The sequence below is a fragment of the Chiloscyllium plagiosum genome, unplaced genomic scaffold (genome assembly GCF_037043375.1).
Source record: "Chiloscyllium plagiosum isolate Xiang-an unplaced genomic scaffold, Cpla_swu_hap1 HiC_scaffold_4, whole genome shotgun sequence".
Classification (NCBI taxonomy): Eukaryota; Metazoa; Chordata; class Chondrichthyes; order Orectolobiformes; family Hemiscylliidae; genus Chiloscyllium; species Chiloscyllium plagiosum.
The window spans coordinates 91,635,992-91,655,044 of record NW_028270142.1 but is presented as its reverse complement, the minus strand read 5'-3'; the positions used below and the strand labels follow the sequence as shown (position 1 = coordinate 91,655,044).

At 38.9% G+C, this 19,053-nt stretch overlaps 1 protein-coding gene across 1 annotated transcript in view; it reads right to left on the bottom strand.

The window, feature by feature from the left end:
• Nucleotides 1–19,053, bottom strand: part of tyms (thymidylate synthetase) — a 34,703-nt gene that overhangs the window by 2,904 nt on the left and 12,746 nt on the right. Inside the window, exons 3-5 of the mRNA XM_087985845.1 lie at nt 4,214–4,388; nt 3,132–3,233; nt 92–267 (exon numbers count right to left, since the gene is read on the bottom strand). Coding sequence (XP_087841971.1) covers nt 92–267; nt 3,132–3,233; nt 4,214–4,388 — 453 coding nt within the window. The remainder of the gene's footprint in view (nt 1–91; nt 268–3,131; nt 3,234–4,213; nt 4,389–19,053) is intronic.

Genomic DNA, 19,053 nt, shown 5'->3' with positions numbered 1-19,053 from the left:
ATTTGCTATTTGTACTGCATCAATGATATAAATTTGCCTACATAACAATGATTACACTTCAGAAGATGCAAATACTTCAAGTTCAAAGTACCTTTAGTCCTGTGATATGTGCAATCATGTATGTCAGCAATGAGTAGCTGGCTATATTGAATGGGACACCAAGGCCCATATCTCCTGATCGCTGATACAGCTGACAGGATAACTCTCCATTACACACATAGAACTGACATAGAGCATGGCAGGGAGGCAAAGCCATATGAGGAACATCTGCAGAATTAATCAGAAAATAACAAGTTAAATAAAGCAAAACAACAATAGGATTTGCTTTGTAGTAAAGTAGAAAATATATTCACTGAAATTAATTTTGGGCACCAGATACCAGCTTGAAGTCTTCGAATAAACTCAATTTAGCTATGCTGTTTGGTTTCCAGCTTACTTGACTAAATTACATGTTAGCTTCACTAGCTGAGTCAAATTATAAAGATAAATTTCCATTAGTTTACCATTATAATAATTGCATATAGTAACAAAACTATAAAAATCAACCTAAATGGATCTCAGTAGCTATGGATCACATTAATGCATCTACTATTTCCAACAGGAGCCATACCCTCTCACACCTTAGAATTTCCTTCAGTCATTATAAGCCAATTGCAAGTGATTTACAAGGATGCTGCCAGGATTGGAGGGTTTCAGCTATATGGAGAGGCCATTTTCCCTGGAGTTTTGGAGGCTCTATAAACCTTATAGGAGGTTTATAACATCATGAAGGGCATGAATAGGGTGAATAGTCAAGGTCTTTTTCCGGGATAGGGGAGTCCAAAACCAGAAGGCATAGGTTTAAGGTGAGAGGGGAAAGATTTAAAAGGGACCTAAGGGGCATCTTTTTTTAAGCGGAGAGTAGTGCATGTATGGAATGAGCTACCAGAGGAAGTGGAGGAGACTGGTACAATTACAACATTTAAAAGGCATCTGGATGAGTATCAGATAGGAAGGAGTTAGAGGGAAAACGAGTCAAATGGGAGACTAATTTAGGATATCTGGTCGGCATGGACAGGTTGGGCTGAAGAGTCTGTTTCCATCCGGAGTGCTTTATACACTGCAACTGCCTTTGCTTTAGTGAGTCAGCCACACCTGTGCACTAGCTCCCATACTCTATATTTTTAGGCTGGGAGCTTATAAGTTTGACAGGAGCTTGAAGCAAGGCAGCCGCATGAAGGAAAAACATTGCAATCTATCGTTACTAGACAGCTAAATATATGAACCTCACTACACTGCAGTCAACTGTAAGAATCTTGACCAACTTCCCTGTCCTTAATGACAAGGACATCAAGTTCAATAATAATACTTGCAGGACTAGTAAGGAAATTAATATTTAATTACTAATTTAGCTTACTTATAATCAAAATATAATCACTGATTGAATACATTAATCATTTGATCAATTGCAACCACTGTAGACATTTAGTATTTTAGTGTTATATGACATTGTTTAACCTGACAAAGAAATGCACCACGAGATTTTGGACAGAATAAATGTAATGTGTTGGAGACCCTTTATTAGTTCAAATCCATTTCACAGAGCCAGCTTATGAGAAGTAGTTAACATCCTCCTACCCTGTTAAATCCTTACCGAACAACAAATAAGGCAGACAGAGTTGCAAGTTACTTGGGGAGAAAATCTTGATAACAGCTGGTTCTGCACACAGTCTTTGTTTTAATTTGTAGTAGAAGAGAAACAATTAAATTTGACTAAACAATTTTTGTAATTAAAATGTACTTTATAGCAGTGTGTTTGAGTTTAACAGAGTACAATTCTTACAATTTTAGTACTCTGGACCATGTATATGTTGACTGAATATATGAGTATCTCATTACTGCACATTTTTTAAAGCACACTTTATAACAATACTTTATGATCTTCTGCATTAGTTTTATGATTTAGTTATAAGCAACCTTTTCCACTATATGTGTTATCTTTTAAAAATCTAATTCCAGGCAAAATGAACAATCACTGATAAATTGATGTAAGTGCTTATTAAATATGACAATTAAGTGAAAATTGGGTTCTGATAGCTGACATCTCACATTCATAAACAATTAGGTAAAGAAAATATTAAACTGGCCCTTTATCTTAGCAGAGTTATAAAGGAAACAACAACAAACCATAATGAAGCAGATGGATGAATAATTGACATCTGGAAGGACCAGTCAGGAGACAGTGGGAGGTGACATCAATCACCATTAAAAGGCAATTAGAGAATGGTCAGGCATCCCTTAAAGCAATTGGCAATTACCTAGGCCAGAATATAATGATGTAATCGATCATGCTGTTGTTGCAGTTTGGAAAGAGTTAATCAACAAGGACAGTTCAATGAGGAAAATGTACACTAGTTGGAATCTAAAGTTATTCCACTGTACAATTAAAAACAGAAGTTCGAGGGGTTTGGAGACAGACCCTGTGTGTGTTGACCAAGTACCTAAACTGAACTGGAAAATAAGAGCCATCGTACGTAAGTAAAGTTGGGGTGGCATGGTGGCTCAGTGGTTAGCACTGCTGCCTCACAGCACCAGGGACCCAGGTTCGATTCCAGCCTTGGGCAACTGCCTATGTGGAGTTTGCACATTTTCCCAGTGTCTGAGTAGGTTTCCTTCGGCTGCTCCGGTTTCCTCCCTCAGTCCAAAGATGTGCAGGTCAAGTCAAGTGAATTGGCCATTCTAAATTGCCCACTGTGTTAGGTGCATTAATCAGAGTGAAATGGGTCTGGGTGGGTTACTCTTCAGAGGGTCGGTGTGGACTTGTTGGGGCCAAAGGGCCTGTTTCCACACTGTAGGGAAGCTAATCTAATCAACCACATTGCTGGTGTCTGGAATTACATGTACGCCAGAACAGGAAACAATGACAGATTTCCTTTAGCGAACCAGAATTTTATTTGTTCCAATCAATGTTATATGGTTGCCATTGTACTAGCTTTTAATCACAGACTTTCTGAAGTCAAATTTCATCTGTTATAGTGGTATTCAAACCCATGTCCCCAGAACATTAGCCTAGGTTTCTGGATTAATAATCCAGTAACATTATTACTGTGCCACCACCATTTCTTTAATTTCTCAGCTTGTTTCTTTTTTACCTTTAGGGTTCCAGGCACACATGATGATTCTGCGATCATCAGGGTTGTTTCTAATGGTGTCAATTACATTCTGGAGTTGATCAACTCCTTGACCAGAGTAATCTGCAATCGTAAAGTAAGCAAATAATGAGAAAATTGCCCCAAAGTACTCCATTCACCACATCTAAAATTAGTTTTATTTGACTATTTCTTCCAATGGAAATAGCAATATCCTAGTAACTTAAAATATAATATAATATATACTCTTTTATAGGTCGAATTTTGAAGGCATTTTTTAAAAGGTGAAATTAGGTGGTCGATTAGTACATGGGCACAAGTTTTGAGGGACTGAAATTCATACTGTAGAGTGAAATACTGTTTTATTAGCAAAAATTGATTTGTTCACATAGCTAATCCAGGGTAAAGAAAAAAAAACAATGGATTACAGTAAAGGTAATTACCAGATAAAGGGCAAACAGCCAGCACAAAGTTTTAAAATGTCGATTTAACAAATTGAAATCCTGCAAAATCACACTGTTCCACATCACAGCCTGGTATAAAGGCACACTTAAAAATTATTAAAATTTATTAAATTCCAAATGTGTAAGTGTCTTGAACTTTCCTGCCAAATTCTTCCGTTTCCCTCCCATTTATTCTTTTATGTTATGAACCTTAGCAACATTAACACATTTGTCAAAGAATTAAAGATATACTGGCATGTAGCTAATTTATCTCACTTGTATTCAGATATAATGGCACAATTAAAATGATTAGCTTTTTAACAATATTAACTTTTGGATATATAGTGAACAGAGTACGATAAGCACCGATAGACGTAGTACTAGTCTGAATGAATGAACGAATCAATCAATCAAAACGTGCTGTAGTAAACTAAGTGCAGTAAGTAGAAGTATGAATGAATGAATAGAAATGCGATATAGTAAACAAAGAGCCTTATAGTAGGTTCGAATTATACACAAGATATATGGGAAATACAAAGATTTTTTGGCCAAAATAAGGGGTTGACTTGTACGTGAACACGACCTGTACACGAGTATGTACAGTAAACTGAGATTTGGTACAACACGTTAATCTTTCCTAACCTGCATGCATGTCCTTGTATTCAGCCCCAAAGTGCCTCCACTGGAAGCCATAAACAGGCCCCAAATCACCCTCCTCTCGGTTTGAAAATCCATGCTTGTCCAGAAAGTCTCGCGATCCATTGGCATCCCAAATTCTAATCCCCTTTTCTGACAACTCCTTAGAATTGGTAGATCCCTGAAATAAAATTGAAGATATAAATTGCCAACATTATTCCAGAAAGTAATAATGGAAAGTAAGTAAACCTCAGACATATTGAACAGACTATTTGTCTTCACTCAAACAGCATCCGAGAAATACTTGTAAATCAAGCAGCCAAATGGAGGGTGAAAACTATAATCACAAAGGAACAGGTACTGAGAACTTAAAACTGAAGGAGAACAAGTTCCCAAGACCTTGCTGTAGAATTTTAAAACAGATTATACTGGAGGAAGTAAACACGTTGGTTGTAATTTTGAGAAGCTGCAGGACTAAGGAAGCTGGAAACCCTTAGCACACTTTCTTTGAAACATTTCTACACTGGATATATGACAACCTAGGGCGGTATTTATTGCTCATCACTAATTGACCAGAGGTGGTAGTGGTGAGCTGCCTTCTTAATCACTGCAGTCCAGTTAGCATCACAAGATCCTCTTTTGCCATTGACAGTTGGTCAGACATACTAGACACAACACCTTTTGCCATACAAAGCCCAGGCACAATAATGAGGCTTTGCACCATGAATCATCCAGCAATGTTGTCAACGCAAAAAACAGAAACTGCTATAAAACGTCAACTGGTCTGGCAGCATCTGGAACTTCTGAGGGGTCACTGTACACAAAGGATTAACTTTTATTTCTTTCCACAGATGTTGCCAGTCCTGCTGAGTTTTTCCAGCAATGTCTGTTTTTGTTTCTGATCCTCCAGCATCTGCAGTTTTCTTTCTTTAATGTTGTCAATGCACTTGAGGATGTTGTAGCCATGCCAAACTCACCAGTCATTTTGATGCTGTGCAGATAGGAATGTCCACTGAAACTCCGGACAACCCTAACCCTGCTCATTCTGTAAATATTCATACAAGATTTTGGGTTTTTTCTCATACAATTACAGCATTTAAAAGGTATCTGGATGGGTATATGAATAGGAAGGGTTTAGAGGGATATGGGCCAAGTGCTGGTAAATGGAAGTAGGTTAATTTAGGATATCTGGTCGGCATAGACAAATTGGACCAAAGAGTCTGTTTCCATGCCGTACATCTCTATGACCAATTTAGAAAAGCACTTGCCAGATGTTTCATTATGCTGCTTTTGGCACAACTAACTCTGCCAACACAAAACATTTTGTGAACTTTGATTTTACCAACAATACGACTGACTGTTTCCACTCATTTTGACTGCTGCGGCTGCCTCTTATGTACACTTCTCATTTTCCTAGCATCAGGACATTTAAAGAGTTCAATTTAATTGCTGGGCTGGTAGTTTTCCTTGATCTCTTTGAGAAAGCTTCCTGTTACAGGAGATGCAGGAAAGCACTTGACCATGGTTGGGGGAAAACGTCAGCCTTTGTTCAGATGAACTAAGGACATCTGTTCTTAGTTTCAATGGGTCAATGTAAATAAGGTGATAACATTTGTTCACTTGTGGAATGTATGGCAGTATTTCCTTCTCCCCCCATGTTGGATAACTGAGTTTCTGGTTTATACTGAAGACTCTTAACAAAACTCATACTCAATAGGAAAATAACTCGTAATTTAATAAGCTGAATGGAATATGCACTTAACAGAAGAATCCTGATTACATTCTCATGTATACCACACTGAGCAGATTTGAATTTATGAAGCTCAGCTCCCTAATCTTGACTGTTCTGGAATGTGAATGTCTCATTACCCCTATAAGCTAGGAAAAAACAAACCCTGAAACTGACATAGTAAGAAAGTTGCAAGGTGTTCATGTGTGAGAAAGAGAGGGAAAACAGTCCTCTGAAAATTACATTCACTGACCTAAGGGCTCAAGGGACTCTGAGGGAGAGACAAGATGGAAACTGATGTAGAAGGTAAACTCTTTGTGGTCTGATTTGAGTGTACACTTGCTTGTCATGGATTGAATGTTTGTGTTGTTCCCTGGAGCTCGAGATCCGGGAATGTTATGAATTTAATTTGCATTTTTGGAATTTATGATATTAAAAGAAAGAGTCATTTTGTAGTATGATAGTGGGCATGTTAGCTGAGCGAGGTTACCTCATGATCTTTTCCACATAATTTTAACCTCTTGTTACTATGTACTGTTAAACGGGAAGGTGATCTAGCCAAAGCAATTGACCATTTGGCCTGGTTTGTGTCAGGGATCCCACTTTGATGTACATTTAGCTTAATTAGTCAAGCGTACTCAGACCTGTCAATGAATTTCTCTTCCTCTATAAACCTTTGCTAATTTATTGCTGCTTATCTGATTAAGGACATGTGCTGTTTTTGTAATTTTAATACCAATTTCTGTATAAAGACAGCTTGTTTGCAGGAATAAAGGGAGTAGCCTGAGACAGCTCTTGGGAGTTAAAGCTGGCACCGCGACTCTACTAATGGTTTTAAAACCTTAGCTTAAGCCTGGCTTGTAGGTACCTACAGTCTTGTGTAACACTTATGCCATTGGTAAATAAGGATAACAATTTAAACTAAACTGTAAGAGTTTTATAATTTAGACTACCACGGAGTATGATCTCCGGGACAAACAGAGAGGGGCTTACAGGTCAAGTCCATCAGAGATTCCCTGAGCTAACTCAAATAGGTACTTTAACATCAATAAGGCAGCTCATTTCCACCACTTACTGTGTTGCTGACTAAAGTTTAAAAAAGCCTGAGTAGCACAGATTCGGATGTCTCCTCTTCCACTCTGTCAACCACTTTTTCAATTTAATCTCTTTAACTTTTCAAAGTGCTGATCAGGTTCTAGCACAAGATGACTGATGCAGGATGATCCACAACGTAAAAGAGAAAGATCAATGTGAAGAAACACGTCCTTTAAAAAAAAGTTAAGTAAAATAATACGATACAGGGCAATGTTAAATAAGAAGTACCTGTCTTAGAAATTACTTCTTTTGCATTACAAATGATAAAAGTATTCAAGGTTAGAAGAGTATCTTGACTGTCTTGTCCTCATACATGGAGATCAGTTTACTGACTCCACTACAAGACAACTGATGTCTTCTACTATCTCACTATTCCATGGCTTTTAAATTTTAGGAATATACAACATGGCAACAGACCCTTCGGTCCAACTCGTCCATGCCAACAAGTTCCATTTGCCAGCATTTCGCCCATATCTCTCTAAACCCTTCCTATTCATATATCCATCCAGATGCCTTTGAAATGCTGCAATTATATTAGCCCATTTAGCTGAATTAAACTCCATCTGCCACTTCTCAGCCCGTTGGCCCATCTGATCAAGATCCCGTTGTAATTGGAGGTAACCTTCTTCGCTGTCCACTACACCTCCAATTTTGGTGTCATCTGCAAACTTACTGTGTCTTATGCTCACATCCAAATAATTTACATAAATGATGAAAAGTAGTGAACCCAGCACCTATCCTTGTGACACTCCTCTGGTCACAGGGCTCCACCACCACCCTCTGTCTTTACCTTTGAGCCAGTTCTGTATCCAAATGGCTAGTTCTCCCTGTATTCCATGAGATCTAACCTCGCTAACCAATCTCCCATGGGGAATCTTGTCGAATGCCTGACTGAAGTCCATATAGATCACATCCACCACCATGCTCTCATCAAGCCTCTTTGTTACTTCTTCAAAAAAAAACTCAATCAAGTTTGTGAGACATGATTTCCCATGCACAAAGCCATGTTGACTATCCCGAATCAGTCCTTGCCTTTCCAAATACATGTACATCTTGGCCCTCAGGATTCCCTCAACAACTTGCCCCACCACCGACGTCAGGCTCATTGGTCTGTAGTTCCCTGGCTTGTCCTTACCATCTTTCTTAAACAGCGGCACCACATTTGCCAACCTCCAGTCTTTCAGCACCTCACCTGGGACTATTGATGATATAAATATCTCAGCAAGAGGCCCAGCAATCACTTCCCTAGCATCCCACAGAGTTCTAAGGTACACCTGATCAGATCCTGGTGATTTATCCACTTCTATGCGTTTCAAGACATCAAGCACTTCCTCCTCTGTAATATGGATATTTTTCAAGATGTCACCATCTATTTCTCTACATTCTATATCTTCCATGTCCTTTTCCACAGTAAATACTGATGCAAAATACTCCTTTAATATCTACCCCATCTCCTGCAGCTTCACACAAAGGCACCTTGCTGATCTTTGAGTGGCCCTATTCTCTCCCGAGACACCCTTTTGTCCTTAATTTATTTGTAAAAACCCTTTGGATTCTCCTCAACTGTATTTGCCAAAGCTACGTCATGTCTCCTTTTTGCCCTCCTGATTTCCCTCTTAAGTATACTCCTACTGCCTCTTCTAAGGATTCGATCTATCCTATCTATACCTGTCATATGCTTCCTTTTTTCTAATCAAACCCTCAATTTCTTTAGGCATCCAGCATTCCCTTTCACTCCAACAGGAATATACTGTCTAACAACTTTCGTATAGCAGGGAGACCGGAATTGAATGCAGTTTTTCAATAGTGGTGTAACTGTAGAACCATAGAGTCAGAGAGATGTTCAGCACGGAAACAGACCCTTCGGTCCATCTCGTCCAAACCAACCAGATATCCATACCTATCCTAGTTCCATTTTCCACCACTTGGCCCATATCCCTCTAAACCCTTCCTATTCATATACCCATCCAGATGCCTTTTAAATGCTGTAATTGTACCAGCCTCCATCACTTCCTCTGGCAGCTCATTTCATACCCGTACCACCATGTGTGAAGAAGTTGCCCCTTAGGTCCCTTAAATATCTTTCCCCTCTCACCCTAAACCTATGTCCTCTAGTTCTGACTCCCCCACCCCAGGGAAAAGACCTTGACTATTTACCCTATCCATACTCCTCATGATTTTTATAAACCTCTATAAGGTCACTCCTCAGTCTTCAACGCATCAGTGAAATCAGCCCCAGCCTATTCAGCCTCTCCCTATAGCTCAAATCCTCCAACGCTGGCAACATCCTTGTAAATCTTTTCTGAACCCTTTCAAGTTTCACAACATCCTTCCGATAGGAAGACGACCAGAATTGCACACAATATTCCAAAAGTGGCCTAACCAATATCCTGTACAGTTACATGATCTTCCAACTCCTATACTCAAAGTACTGACCGATAAAGGCAAGCATCCCAAATGGCTTCTTCACTGTCCTATCTACCTGCAACTTTTCTACTCTACTTTTAAGGAATTACAAAACTGCACTCCAAGGTCTCTTTGTTCAGCAACACTCTCCAGGACCTTACCATTAAATGAATAAGTCCTGCCCTGATTTGCCTTTCCAAAATGCAACACTTCATATATATCTAAATTAAATTCCATCTGATCAAGATACCATTGTACTCTGAGGTAACTTTCTTTGCTGTCCACTACACCTCCAATTCAGGTGTCATCTGCAAATTTACTAACAACACCTCATATGTTCACCATCTAAACCATTTATACAAATGACAAAAAGCAGTGGACCCAGCACCAATCTTTGTGGCACACCGCTGATCACAGGGCTAAAAAACAACCCTCCACCACTACCCACTATCTTCTACCTTCAAGCCATTTGTAAATTCAAAATGTCTAGTTCTCCTAGTATTCCATGTGATCTAACCTTGCTAACCAGTCTACCATGATGAACCTTGTCGAACGCTTTACTGAAGTCCATATAGATTGCATCCACTGCACTTCTCTCATCAATCCGTTAGTGAGGCACGATTTCACACAAAGCCACACTGACTACACCTAATCTGTCCTTGCCTTTCCAAATACATTAAATCCTGCCCCTCAGGATTCCTTCCAACAACTTGCCCACCACAAATATCAGGCTCACCGGGTCTATAGGCTTTTCCTTACCATCTTTCTTAAATAGTGGTACTACGTTAGCCAACCTCCAGTCTTCTGGGCACCTCACCAATAGCTATTGATGATTCGAATGTCTCAGCAAGGGGCTCAGCAATCACTTCCCTAGTTCCACAGAGTTCTGTGCTATACCTGATCAGGTCCTGGGGATTTATCCACCTTTATACAATTTAAGAGGTACAGTGACGCCTCATCTTTAATAATGGACATTTTTCAAGATGTCACTATTTATTTCCTCATGTTGCCTATCTTCCATATCCTTCTCCAGAGTAAACAATGATGAAAAATACTTGTTTAGTATCTCCTCCCTCTCCTGCAGTCCCACACAGGTGGTCTTGCTGACCTTTAAGGGGCCCTATTCTCTCTCTAGTTACCTGGTTGCCTTTAATGTATTTGTAGAATCCCTTTGGATTCTCTTTAACCCTATTTGCCAAAGCTTTCTCAAGTGATCTTTTTGCCCTCCTGATTTCATCTTTGAACTATACACTTACTGACTTCATACTCTTCTAGGGATCCACTCGATAACTGACATGTTTCCTTTGTTTGTCTTAACCAAAACCGCAACTTCTCTAGTCACCCACCATTCCCTACACCTACCAGTGCTTGCCCTTCACATTAACTGGAACATACTGTCTCCGGACACTCGTTATCTCATTTTTGAAGGCTTCCCATTTTTCCAACTGTCCCTGTACCTGTGAACATCCACACCCAATCTTTTGAAAGTTCTTGCCTTATACGGTACAAATTGGCCTCTCTCTAATTTAGAACTTTATGTTTTAGATCTGGTCTATCCTTTTCCATCACTATTTTAACACTAATAGAATTGTAATCACTGGCCCCAAAGTGCTCCCCAATTGACTTCTCAGCCCTGCCTTATTTCCCAAGAGTAGGTCAAGTTTTGCACCTTCTCTAGTAGTTACATCCACATACTAAATCAGAAACTTTTGTACACAGTTAAATTTCTCTCCATCTAAAACTTAACACTATGGCATTCCCAGTGTGTTTGGAAAGTTAAAATCTCCTACTACAATCACCTTATTATTCTTACAGAAACTGAGATCTCCTTTGGTTTCTCAATTTCGCGCTATTAATCAGGGCATGCCTAATTTTTATTTTGCATATTATCATAACAGGCAATCGCTCGTTTCACCTTCCCAACCTTTCTGCTCTTCCACCACTGTCTCAGATTTGACTCCTTCTCAGGAGAAGCAACACTAACTACCCCATCCTACTCATTTTCTGTTCCATTCATTGCTGACTTTGTGAACTTCTGTCAATGAATCAGCTTACACTGTCACTTTCCACATTCTTGCCATCCATGAGTTACAATGACTTCATAACCTTGACAAATCTGGCCAAGAGGTGATGGCACCTTCCCTTTTGTCTATATCTTCACGCATTTACCTTGTCCAAATTGTCAGTTAACACTTTGCTGCACTTTATTCCTCTAGCAATTTTTCAGAATCTTACCTTATTCCACACATGTCTTGGCCTCTTTTAAAAATCTAAATCTACCACTTCAACCAAGTTGCATGCAAGTTTCTCACCTTGATAAATATATTGATTTCTCCCCCTGCATTTTATACCAAATCATTACTGGTTCTCATTGATTTCAACTTTCATTGCAAGTCATCTTATTTTCTTCTCTGAATTCATTGTCCTCAATTTTTCTCGAAGTCTCTCCCTACATGTAAATGCCCCAATTCATATTCACGGGTGTTTGTATGCAGTGCCTTTTAATTTGTAAATAATCCAATTTAAAATAATCGATGCTGCAATCTTACACTAACCTTTTACATTATTAGCAAGTATTAATCAACAGTGATGTCAAAAGTGGATTATTATACAAGCCGAGGCTTAATTGGCTTTAATTTTGGGAAGAAGTCTTAGATTGCAGTTAGATGCATGTGGAATAACTAAGTGAAAGCAGAGAAGTGCAATACCATTGGCACATGCTAGAGAGGGAACTAGGAAGCTTGACAGCAAAGACTGGGGTAACTGGAGCAATAGATGTATTAGAGAGGAATGTGATAGGGATTAAGAGTCTATTTTCATCAAATCCCTAAGGAAGTCAAGAGAGGTAAAATAAAGTTGTAAACATTCTATAACAAGCTTGCCTATAGTGTTCACATGAGGCATACAGCAGAATTTTTAAAAAGTGCAAGGAGTCTAGGAAACAAATTACAAAGGGAGCTTGACAATTTACACACCTCAGTTAAGATGGGAGACTGAAGTGCGTAATGAGGCTTGTTAAGAGAAAAGAATTGGAACAGCAGAGTTACAAACAGAAAATACAAGGATTGAGGAAGAGGGAGAGGGAGAAGATCCAGGGAAATAACCCAGCATTCTTGTTGGAAGGAAGTCTGGAGTTTTCCTACCGGAGGGAAAGATTAGTACTACTGAAGATGACCAAATTCTGCAAGACATCAGGGACAAACACTCCTCCACTCCAAAACCACTGTCTCGCTCCTCAATTCCACAGGTCAGCTTCACAATTAATAAAGCAATCTCATCTGTTAAGTCATAGATTTTCCTTCTTTATCTAATGAAAAAGTGTATTGGATATAAACTGCTACGTCTGAAACTTTCTAAAAATTGTTTATAAATGGTAAACTACCTATATTAGGTAATTGTGATCATGAAGGAGTTGTGAGGGACTTGAGTAGTAAAGAGTTACTATGAAAATCATTTCATTCAGATATGATTGGTAGCCTGGAGTTCATTGTTGAAATGTTGTGCAACATGTAAGATAGCATGTGTAAACAAAGGGTTTTTATTGTTAGAATGTGGGAGCAGATAAAGACCTTTTCCTCTTGCTGGTTGTGTTACCTAATCACAGACCTCTCTCTCTGCGTCAGAGAAATCAAAACTGTGTCAAACAGTTAGCTCAACAAAATGCCCACTTTTCTGTGGTTTCTGCACAAAATAGCAGCTCCCTGCTAGATGTTTTTTATACTTTGAAATGGATGCAATCCCAAAATGTGAATTATGTTTCCACATTAGGTATTAGGTTAACTCAGGTGAAGAAAATACTTCAATCTATATTTCTTTGTAAAAGGTAAATTGCCTTTGCTTAACTGATTTGAACATTACAGCTCTCATTCTTTCAAATGTGTGTTGTGGACCACGACAAAACCCCTCAAAACATTCATTTAGCCTAGACCCTACCTTTTCCTACTTTAAAAAGGCAAGTGTAAGGCATTATGCTCCAGATGCAATTTAATTGGTCAAGCTATTCAACACTGTGCAAAACACACTATTTTTACACTAATTAAAGTACAGACAAAATATTTTAAAAATTGGCTTAATTGTAATTCTATAGAAATGCTTAGCTGTTCCATTATAGTAACATCCCATAAACACCCTTGGCAAAGGCAAACTCAATAAGATAGATTGTCTCACATACAATTCTAGCATCAGGAAGAGAATCCCAGCTTTTAGTTGTAAGAGAGAGGAATAACAGCTTCCACATCCAGCTTCAAGACCCTAGCAACTACTGCTGAAGGCTAAAACTAAAAAGAAATCCTGATTCTCTGGAGCTTGACCCCACCCATTCAGGCTGTTTCTATTGTTCCAACGTTTTTAAAAAAAGGCCTCACAAGCGGTTTACTTTATTGGCTTTGGAGCAAACTGCTTGGCCACCTGTCTCAACCCCTCTTGACATGCAAAACAAAAGGACAAAATATACCCCAAAGCCATAATGTCTTCATACTTCCCCCCCCCCCCCCCCTTTAAAGAAAAATGATCAATATACAAAGATGGCTTAATTTTTAACAACTTTTAATTTTATGCTATTAGTACACAAAAATACATATACATTATGATTCTAAGCATGCAAACATTCATTCCAACAGTCCACTTTACCCCCGTCACCGAATGCCTCAGTTTTCCTTCAAAGATGTGACGGGTTAGCAATTATGTTCTCTGGCTGCAAGATTAAACTCCATCTAAACAATCTGGAATTTCTATCCTTAATTTTTACAATAACTAAGGGGTTTTGATCAGTATATACAATTGTCTCAGACATATTACTCACAGTATGTAAAATTGCTCAAATGCTGCAACACCAACATAAAGTTCAGGGTCTCCTTTTCAACTGTGGAATATTTTTAATCGATGAGTATTCAATTTTCTGGAAAAAATACCCAATAGGTCTTTCTATGTTGTCAGCATCTTCCTGCAAAAGTACATCATCAACACCCACATCTCTCCATCGACAGCCACCTTGAATATTTAGGTATGGCCAACACCGGGGCAGTGGTTAACAGCTTTCAGGCTGTCAAATGCCTTTTAACATTCATTCGTCCACTGAAATTTTCTGCACTTCAAGTCAGTCAGTGGAGCAACCACATTGCTAAAACTCTGTACAAACTTCTGACAAATTCACTCAGTCCCAGAAATCATAGCACTTCCCTCTTTGTCAATAGTATGGGAAATTCTCCAATAACCTTTGTTTTCACATCCCGTGAGACCACCTGTCTATGTCCAATAACATGGCCCAGGAAGGTGACTTGGGCTTTTGCAAACTCAGTCTTAGCCAGGTTTATCACCAAGCCTATTCCTGGAAGTCAAATCGAACAATTCCGATAGATGCTCCAAATGTCCCATCCACGTGTGACTAAAAGTCACCAGGTTGTTGACGTACATCACACAATTAGATAATTCCAAAATAACTTTATTGGTTAGTCTTTAACAGATGGCTGGTGCACATTTTCATACCAAATGGCATGACTTTAAACTGATACAGTCCATTCGGTGTTACTCTTTCAGACAAAGGAACCTGCCACTATCCTAGTAGGTCCAACTTAGAAATATATGTTGCTTGTCCCACCTTCTCAAAACAGGTCTTCTAAACTTGGAATAGGATATGAATCAGACTTTATAACTGCACTAACATTGCAATAGTCTACACACAAACATTGGATACCATCTGACTTTGGTACTATTACGAAGGGTGAGCTCCATTCACCGCAACTCACTTTAATCATATTGTCTTTATAGCATGCATTCAAATCTCTTTGAGCTTATGTCAACTTTAGAGGGTTAAGTCGATAAGGATGTTGCTTAATTGGAACAGCATTTCCTCTATCTATATTATTTGTAACTAGATAAGCAGTTCCGAGCTTATTCCCACATCTCCCCGTGTGGATTGTAATAACTTTTTCAGGTCATTTTGAAGTTCCTCTGGAAAGTAACATATTAATCTACCCCAAATTTTAAGAACTTCCTCATTGTCCAATTTAATTTGAGGAATGTTCAATTCAGAATTATCTGAACTCTGTTGTAACCAGTAACACATTCTCCTTTTGCTTTCCTTCCCTATCAAAATACTTTTTAAGTATATCCACATGACACTCAGATTTCTTCCTCTTTGGTGTTCTTATCAAATAATTCATCTCAATTTCCTTTCAATTTCATAAAGTCCACTAAAACTTGCCCTCACCTACCACTAGAAGTAACACTAAAATTTTATTCCCAAGTGAAAAATTGTGAATACTTGACTTCTTGTCTGTTTCCTGTTTCATCATAGAGGCATAGAGATATACAGTAGAGAAACAAACCCTTCGTTCCAACTCCTCTGTGCCAACCAGATATCCAAAATTAATCTAGTCCCATTTGTCCACACTTGGCCCATGTGCCTCTAACCCTTCCTATTCATGTACATATACAGATGCTTTTTAAATGTTGAATTGTACCAGCCTCCACCACTGCTCTGGCAGCTCAATTCATACGTGCACCACACTCTGTGTGAAAAAGTTGCCCCTTAGATCCCTCTTAAATCTTTCCCCTCTCACACTAAGCCTAAGCCCTCTAGTTCTGGACTCTCACAATCCAGGGAAAAAGACCATTACGATTTACCATATGCATGCCCCTCAAGATTTTATAAACCTCTATTAGGCCATCCATCAGCCTTGGCTAATCATGAAAAACAGGCCCAATCCATTCAAACTCTCCCTATAACTCAAATCCTAAAACCCTGACAACACCCTTGTAAATCTTTTTTTGAACCCTTTCAAGTTTTACAACATCTTTGCCATAGGAGAGACACCAGAATTGCATAAATGTTCCAAAAGTGACCTAACCAATGTCCTGTACAGCTGCGACATGACCTCCCACCTTCTATACTCAATGCTCTGTCCAATAAAGGAAAGCATATCATATTCCTTCTTCACTATCCTATCTACCTGCGATGTTACTTTCAAGGAACTATGAACCTGCACTCAGAGGTTTCTTTGTTCAGCAACACTCTACAGGACCTTACCATTAAATATACAAATCGCGCTCTGATTTGTCTTTCTAAAATGCAGCGCCTCACATTCCTCTAAATTAAACTCCACCTACCACTCCTTGCCCACTGGCCCATCCAATCAAAATCTTATTGTATTCTGAGGTAACCTTCTTCGCTGTCCACTTCACCTCCAATTTTGGTGTCATCTACAAACTTACTAACTATATCTCCTATGATTACATCCAAGTCATTTATATAAATGAGAAGCAGTGGATCTAGCACCCATCTTTGTGTCACACCACTAGTCACAGGCCTCCAGTCTGAAAACCAATCCTCCAACATGACCTTGAGTCAGTTCTGCATCCAAATGGCTATTCTCCCTATATTCCATAAGATCTAACCTTGCATGAGGAGCCTTGTTGAAGTCCATACCGATGACGTCCATCGCTCGACCCTCAATCCTCTTGTTACAGCTTCAAAAAATCTCAATCAAATTAGTGAGACATAATTTCCCACACACAAAGCTATGCTGACTATCTCTCATCAGTCCTTGCCTATCTCAATACATGTAAATCTTGTCCCTCAGGATTCCCTCAATCAACTTGCGCAGCACCAATATCAGGCTCACTGGTCTATAGTTCACTGGCTTTTCCTTACCATCTTTCTTACATAGTGGCACCATATTAGCCAACCTCCAGTCTTCCGACACCTCACCTGTGACTATCAATGATCCAAATATCTCAGCAAGTGGCCGAGCAATCACTTCCCCAGCTTCCTACAGAATTCTAGGATAGACCTGATCAGGTCCTGAGTATTTATCCACCTTTATGTGCTTCAAGATAGTCAGCACCACCTCCTCTGTAACATGGATATTTTCCAAGATGCCACCAACTATTTCCACACATTCTGTGTCTTCCATATCTTTCTCCACAGTAAACACGGATGCAAAATACTCCTTTAGTATCTCCCCCATCTCTTGTAGTTCTTTGGAGGAGTCCTATTCTCTCCCTACTTACCCTTTGATGAATTTATAAAATCCCTTTGGATTCCCCTTAAACCTATTTGCCAAAACCTATGTCCCCTTTTTGCCCTCCTGATTTCCCTCTTAAGTTCACTCCTTCTGTCTTCATAGTCTAAGGATTCACTTGATCTCTGTTGTCTATACCCTTAATATGCTTCCTTCGTTTTTCTTGACCAAAAACCTCAATTTCTCTAGTCATCCAGCATTCCCTACACCTACCAGCCTTGCCTTTCACCCTAAAAGGAACACACATGCTGTTCTACTTTCAAATGGTGTTTAGCCAACACCCCCCCTCTATTTATTCATTCCCTAAAATTTAAACAGTCCAAATATGCGATCTCAAACTCACCAATTTCTCCTTAATTAATTACAGTGGTTCTCAATTAATGCCCAAAAACTAATTCAAATGGACTGAAGTTAGTTGATTCATTAGATGCATCCCTAATTGTAAAAAATACAAACGGAATTCCTTTATCCCAATTGCCTGGACAGTCTTGACTTAAAGCCCTCAACATGGTCTTCAAAGTTTGATGCCACTGTTCTAATACTCACTGCAATTCTGGATGGTATGCAGTGGATTTGAATTGTTTTATTCCTAAGTCATTCAAAACTTCCTTGAGTAACTTTACTGTAAAATTTGACCCTTCAGATTGAATTTCTGTGGGTAGTCTGTCTCTAGGTTTCAAAACAAAAATGAGTAGCTCTTCAACAATCCTTTTAGTGAGATATTGGGTCATGGAATGGCTACTGGAAACCTAGTAGACACATACATTACGGTCAACAAATACAGATTTCCCACTGGTTGTTTTAGGCACAGGTCCTATGTAATTAATTAAGACTCCTGTAAAATGTTCCTCAAAAATGCAGGAATGGACATTAAGAGTGCTGGTTTTATCACTGCCTGAGGTTTTCCAATTATCTTACAGGTACTTATCCAGTAAAATTCAACCACAACACTATGCAGCTAAGGCCAATAAAAATGCTTTTTTATTCTGGCTTGAATTATCTTTACTCCTAAATGATGTCCTACTAGTAATTCATGTGCTACCCGCAACACCTGCTTCCTATAACTCACTGGTGATACAACTTGATAAACTACTTGTCCCATTTCTCATCTGCCCGAGTGCGTGATGGTTTCCATTTCCTCATCAAGACTTCATTTTTAAAATAGTAACATTCTGGGATTTACTCAGATTCTTCTTCAGTGTAAGATTTTTTATACAACTGCTTTAGTTTTTAATTCTTCTATTGTAATTAAGCTAATTTCTCTGGAACTAAAAATCTCCATTTTTGTCCTCAGCCTATTTTCATTTTTTTCCTCAACTATTTGATCAAACATAGTCTCCGATAATTGAACTTCAACTTCCTTATCTTTATTCTTTGATTTCTCCTCCTGCTTCAACTTGTGTCTTTGTGACCTTGTTACCACACAGTCAGGAAATATTCTCGGATATACTTCAATTGGTTGACTTTCGACTGACTTTTCAACCACAGTCGTCAGCACTTCCAACTGTGATCCAGCTTTATTACCACCAAGAATAAACTATACGTCTGGAACCAAGAATTTCTCTTTAATTCCTACCGCCACTTCACCTGACTCT